This window comes from Myotis brandtii, unplaced genomic scaffold (genome assembly GCF_000412655.1).
Source record: "Myotis brandtii unplaced genomic scaffold, ASM41265v1 scaffold456, whole genome shotgun sequence".
In the NCBI taxonomy this organism is placed as follows: domain Eukaryota; kingdom Metazoa; phylum Chordata; class Mammalia; order Chiroptera; family Vespertilionidae; genus Myotis; species Myotis brandtii.
In genome coordinates, this window is record NW_005367431.1 from 3,486,819 (window position 1) to 3,492,635 (window position 5,817).

The window sequence follows — 5,817 nt, forward strand, 5'->3', positions numbered from 1 at the left end:
AGAACCCAGCTGGTGTGGCTCAGTGATTGAGCGTCAACCTATGAATCAGGAGGTCACAGTTCGATTCCCAGTCAGGGTACATGCCCAGGTTGCAGGCTCGATACCCAGTATGGGGCGTGCAAGAGGCGGCCGATCAATTATTCTTTCTCATCATTGATGTTTCTATCTCTCCCTCTCCCTTCCTCTCTGAAATCAATAAAAATATATTTAAAAATAAAAATGCAAATAAAGAGATTACAATCCATCCCTCACAAAGTAGCTAATGAACAGTATAAAAACACAAGGTATTATTACTCACAACATAACTTCATTATTCTGGTCGACAGAGAGGCCAACAGGTTATAAGAAAAAAGCACCATTTGAGCCTGCATTTCACATATGCTATTTCAACTGATTCTTCAAACAACCCCTGAGGCTGGCATTATTGTTTTCATACCTACTGTAAAGATGATGAAACTGAGGCTCAGAGAGTTGAAGAAATGTGTCAAAAAGTCCACAATGAATCCATGATATGAAGTTCTAAAACACAAAAACTAATGTGATACCTCTTCAGCTTTGTTTCTCTAGTTCTGTTTAAATGTCTTCAACCCCCTACCTTTAACCTCAAAGTTCCCTGTCTTAACACTAATCCCTTCATAGACATACACACAAACCAACTCATTATCACCTTAGGAAGATTACCAGTGAGAACCCTGACACTTGCATAGGGTCAAGCTATAGACCTTACAGGGTCTTCGCTGGTACACCTGGTTGGTATCCACCACTGACCTCACTCAAAATAGATGCCTGTGGAGTAGCCACTCTGTCTCAGCGCTTCACTAATAAACTCTCTTTCACTTAAAAAAAAAAAAGAAAGCAAAAAAGATGCCAATAGCAACAGCTTCCATTTTTTGAGCACCTCCCTTATGCCACGTTCTGTGCCATCTTTTCATTTTACCATCTCGTTTAATCCTCACATAATCTCCTGAGGTAGAGGTTGTTGCTATCCCCAATTTGCAGATCAAGAAACCAGGGTAAGAAAAAGGGAACGAGGTAACTCGCTGCACGTCAGGGAGCCAGGAAGCTCCTAAGCACCAGGCAAAACTGTCTCTTAATTAGTCACAAAAGAGAAGCTGGGTTCAACAAATCTAAAGACCTCCACCCAGTATTAAAGAGAACCCCACAGCCACTTGCTCAAGGTAAAAAAATACCACCGCTCTAGCATCAGGCCATGTTCTTGTGCCAGGAAGCTAGAGGCCATGTTTCTACTCTTCTTAAAGTTAGTTTCACAAGAATTAACATATTCTGATCTCACTGTGAGACTTAATGTTTTCCAATCTGCAGCATATATTAAGAACCATAAAATATTCATGACCTTTGCTTAAAGTGATGTCCCAGTTTGGCACTTTTCCCAGTTTAAGCACTGAAAGAATTGTGTCCTGGGAAACCCTCAGACTCAGGCAAACTAGGAAGAGCAGTCACTTTACTATTGCTCCAGAAATGTCACTTCTTAGAATTTATTCTCAAATAGTACTATTTATCATGTCCAATAATAGTGGAGCAACTAAACAAATTGTCAGCTCTTTATGATGATAAAAGGCTCTACAGTCATTAAAAAGTGTAGTTAGAAAGTATATATATATCAACCCAGAAAAATACTTGCCAAAATGTCAAGTAAAAACAAGGTTATTGAAGCTATAGATGGAATTTTATAAATGTTAGGTCATGTTAGAACAAGTTACAAGGACTCGGATCAGGCACAGAAAAAATAAACTGTTGATGGGTTAAAGGTGGTGAGAGATGGCAATTTTGTTCTTATTTCTAATATTTTGTGATGTGTCTGGATGATTCAGTTTTTTATTAATGTTGATATAAGACTGATAGCTAGCAAGCAAGCAATAAAACAAACAGCTATACAAAACAATAAATAAAAAGAAAAAAAATACTCTCACACCACAGCAAACTCAGGTTTTCTATCTATAATCCAATTTTCCGCACTGTTCACCTTGGGTTCTGCCACCCATACCTACCTCAGCCAGCTTGTTGAAGCCCTGTGAGTGGCCCTCATGATGCTCCACTTGGCACTTCTTGGCATAGCGACGGTTCCCATCCATTATAAATGCAACATGTTTGGGTATTGGGCCTGCCTGTGACGTGAGAAGACAAATGGTGAACACATCACATACTCTTCAAAGATAAAGGAAGACATTACACCCTGAGCTGAGAGGCCTGAGCTAGATGACAAAAGCTCTGAGGAAGGGAATTGGGTATTAAGCAATTTACTTATTATTTGTTTAAAGATTGATTTTAGACAGGGAAGAGGGGGTCAGTGAGAGAGAGAGAGAGAGAGAGAGAGAGAGAGAAAGAGAGAGAGAGAGAGAGAGAGAAACATTGATGTTAAGAGAATCACATGAATCAGACAGGGGATTGAACCCGCAAAGTAGGTATGTTCCCTGACCAGGAATCAAACCCACAATCTTCCGGTGCACGGGACAATGTTCCAACCAACTGTGCCACACTGACCAAGGCTACTTGTTATTTTTTTTAAATATATATTTTATTAATTTTAGAGAGGGAGAGAGAGAAGGAAACATCAATGATGAGAGAATCATTGATCAGCTGCCACCTGCCTGCCCCAGTAGCCCGCAACCTGGGCATGTTCTGACTGGGAATGGAATCGTGACCTCCTGGTTCACAGGTAGATGCTCAATCACTGAGCCACGCCAGCTGGACCAAGGTTACTTATTTTTATTTATGTGTTTATTAAGCACTTATTACATGCCAAGCACTATTCTAGGCTTTCTGTACCTCACCTTAGTCTTTTTATCATACAAATCTATAAAGTATAGAGTATCAGCTTCATTTTACAGGCGAAAAAACTGAGGCTCAGAGCGGTCAAGTAACTTGCACAAGTCACACAGCTAAAAGGCAAAGTGGGGATTTAAACTCAGGTTTTGTCTTTTAACCATGTTTTTAACCACCACTTTGATTTCATTAGTCTCCAACTGGAAGGCCCAGAAAGGACATTGACAGTGTGGTTGAATGGAGGGGGCATTCTCCACATAAGAGAGACATTCACTCCTGAGCTCTATCTGATTGCTGACACACAGAAATGGGGCCTAATATTGTTGGATCTTCTAATTTTACAAAAGATGCCATACATCAGGAGTTTTATAAAAAACTAGAGGCCCAATGCACGAAATTCGTGCAAGGGGCTCAGCCCTCACAGCCCCACCTGCCTCAGCCGGCCCTTCACAGCCTCGGCCGGCCCTGGCAGCCCCAGCTTCATCTGGAAGGTCATCCATCTCAAACCTATCACATGCAGAGGATATAACATGCAGAGGATGTCTAGACGGTCATTCTGCTGTTCAGTCTAATTAGCATATTAGCTCTTTATTATATAGGATTAAATATCAGGAGTCACTTCAAAACAAACAAATGACATTTTGGGGGCCGAAGAAAACTTGGTATCTGGTTCACAGCAGCCTTTTGTTGTCTACCACAGCAAAAATTCACTCCGTGGCCTATTTTCGTCACGGGAAGGGCTCTTCACAAACTGCTTCCCCCACACCTCTCCGTCATTTTCTACTTTTGTCTCCACATGCAGCCCTTATTTATTTATTTATTTATTTATTTATTTATTTTTCCTCAGTAACATTTTATTTTATTTATTTTTTTACTCTTGACTTTTTTTAAAATTTTGTTTTATTGCTTAAAGTATTACAAAGAGTATTAACCCCCCAGTGTTTTATGTCAATTGGTTATGCTTACATGCATGCATACAAGTCCTCCGGTTGATCTCTTACCCCCCTCCTCCCGCCCCTGCAGTCCTTTTAAAAAAAAATGTTTTTATTGATATCAGAGAAAGGGAGAGAGAGATGGAAACATCAATGATGAGAAGGAATCATCAATAGGCTGCCTTCCGTTCGCCCCCTACTGGGGATGAAGCCCACAACCCAGGCATGTACCCCAACTGAGAATCAAACTGTGACCTCCTGATTCATGGGTCACACCAGTGAGCCACACCGGCTGGGATCCACACGCAGCCTTTAAAAGAAATGCCAATCATCTCTTGTTCTTCCCAACACATGACTGCAGTGGTTGCCTGAGGAGATATTTCCATATCTTGGCCTGCCTGAGTAACCTTGGTGTTTGTGTGCTAGTGTGTGAGTGGGTATAAGGCTTACTGACTCATAAATTCATTGCTACCCACTACTTGACGGTCTGTGGCTGAAAACAAATCCAAGCTGACCAGCTTCCATCTCAAACCTATCACATGCAGAGGATATAACATTGTTGTGAATCTTAAGAGAACAAGCTGAGGGAAGATTTAGGAAAGCAAGGGAGAGTATAGGAAATAGAGGGATTGCAGTCTTCAAATGGCTGAAAGTCGGCCCCTGTAATATTAGTAATTAAGAACTGCTATAGGCTCTCTCCCTCTCGGGAGCATGCCCACACCTTTCCATCCAAATCTTCCTCCCCTCCTTCTCTCTCCTAAGCTCCAAGGACCTGTGCTTTTGCCTCTATAACTTCTTTCCTGAGCCCATTTCTTCTACTGCTCACTTCTACCTCCGTGACTTTCCAAATAAACTTTCTTACAGTTTGAAAAAACACATGCACCTGCTAGACACGGAGTTTAAATGCTGTCTATGTATGCTTCACTTAATCCTCAAAAAAAAACATGTAAAGTCACATGGTTCATAAAATGATAGACTAGGACTTCTGTTGTTTTGTCTGTCCCCAAAGCTAAAACTCAATCATTACAAAGAAAGATTAGTTATTTTCTCTAAATCCAGAGGATAGCATTAGGAGTAATAGTTAAAAGTTTCAGAGAAATAAATTTCACTTCTCCATAAGGAAAACCTAATAGTCTATGCTGCCCAATGATATTAGGACGTGGATTTCCTGAAAATGGGAGTTAGGACAATAATCTGGCAGAAATGCAGACCTAGAAGTTACCCTGCATTGCTAAACTCGACTCAGCATCGTGGATTACTCAATCTGAATAACAGGTTATGATACAAGATGACACAACTGACCAGGTCAACTGGTGCTGTGGGCGGGCTCACCTTTATGATGTTGGCACAGAACCGCTCCCACAGCGACAACTCTCCTTCTTTGATCCATGACATAGTTCTTGCCCGAGCGGAAGATAAGCCCAGAATAAGAAGATATCAACTGGGCAACCTTGGATAAACAAGAAACAGAAACAAAAGCCACCAAGGCTTGCCAACAGCTACGGCTGGCGTGCAGGGACTCACCGCGCAGTGGAGAGCAGCCAGCATTAGAGTTCAAAGACTGGCCAAACCTCCCATCTTTCCACCCGGAGTCGACAAAGAAGCCAACGAATGGGACCTGCGGGGCTGCGGTCTTTCCCTGCTTCTCCTGGATGGGGACCTTCTTCCCTTCTCCTTTCCTCGGCGTGGGCACTGGCTTTTCCCGAACCTCTAAGTCTGCCTCCTGCCGTATCAGTGCCTCCACTCCGACCCTTCCCCGCTTCTCCCTTCTCCATCTTCCCCCAGGCCGTTTCCCACTCCCGCTCCCGCTCCCACGTACGAATCCCTTCGACTGTCATCCCCGTTACCTCCTACCTCAGAGGTCTCCCAATTATTTATCCCCTCGCTAGTCTGTCCCCTCTCATTCCCGCGGCTGCATCCCCGTCCAGTCACCTCTCCTCTCGTGAACCGCTAGGACACAGAACCTGCTCGGCTCTGCCGGCACCTTCCAACTGCCCGGAGGACCCACAGGCACTTCCTCACGACGTGGCGCTGGAAGATGACGTCATCGCCGATCGACGGGACACGCCCCCTCGGGGGCGTGGCCGTGCCCGGCGCCAAC

The 5,817-nt window shown here is 43.3% G+C and overlaps 1 protein-coding gene across 3 annotated transcripts in view; it reads right to left on the reverse strand.

The window, feature by feature from the left end:
- Nucleotides 1-5,760, reverse strand: part of DHDDS (dehydrodolichyl diphosphate synthase subunit) — a 29,612-nt gene extending 23,852 nt beyond the window's left edge. For 2 of the 3 annotated variants that reach the window (XM_005875152.2, XM_014546852.1), the window contains exons 1-3: nucleotides 5,649-5,760; nucleotides 5,049-5,166; nucleotides 2,010-2,126 (exon numbers count right to left, since the gene is read on the reverse strand). In XM_005875152.2, the coding sequence (XP_005875214.1) occupies nucleotides 2,010-2,126; nucleotides 5,049-5,111 (180 nt within the window). In that variant the 5' untranslated portion in view covers nucleotides 5,112-5,166; nucleotides 5,649-5,760. The other variant, XM_005875151.2, reaches the window with a different exon arrangement.
- Between the last annotated feature and the right edge of the window lie 57 nt (nucleotides 5,761-5,817).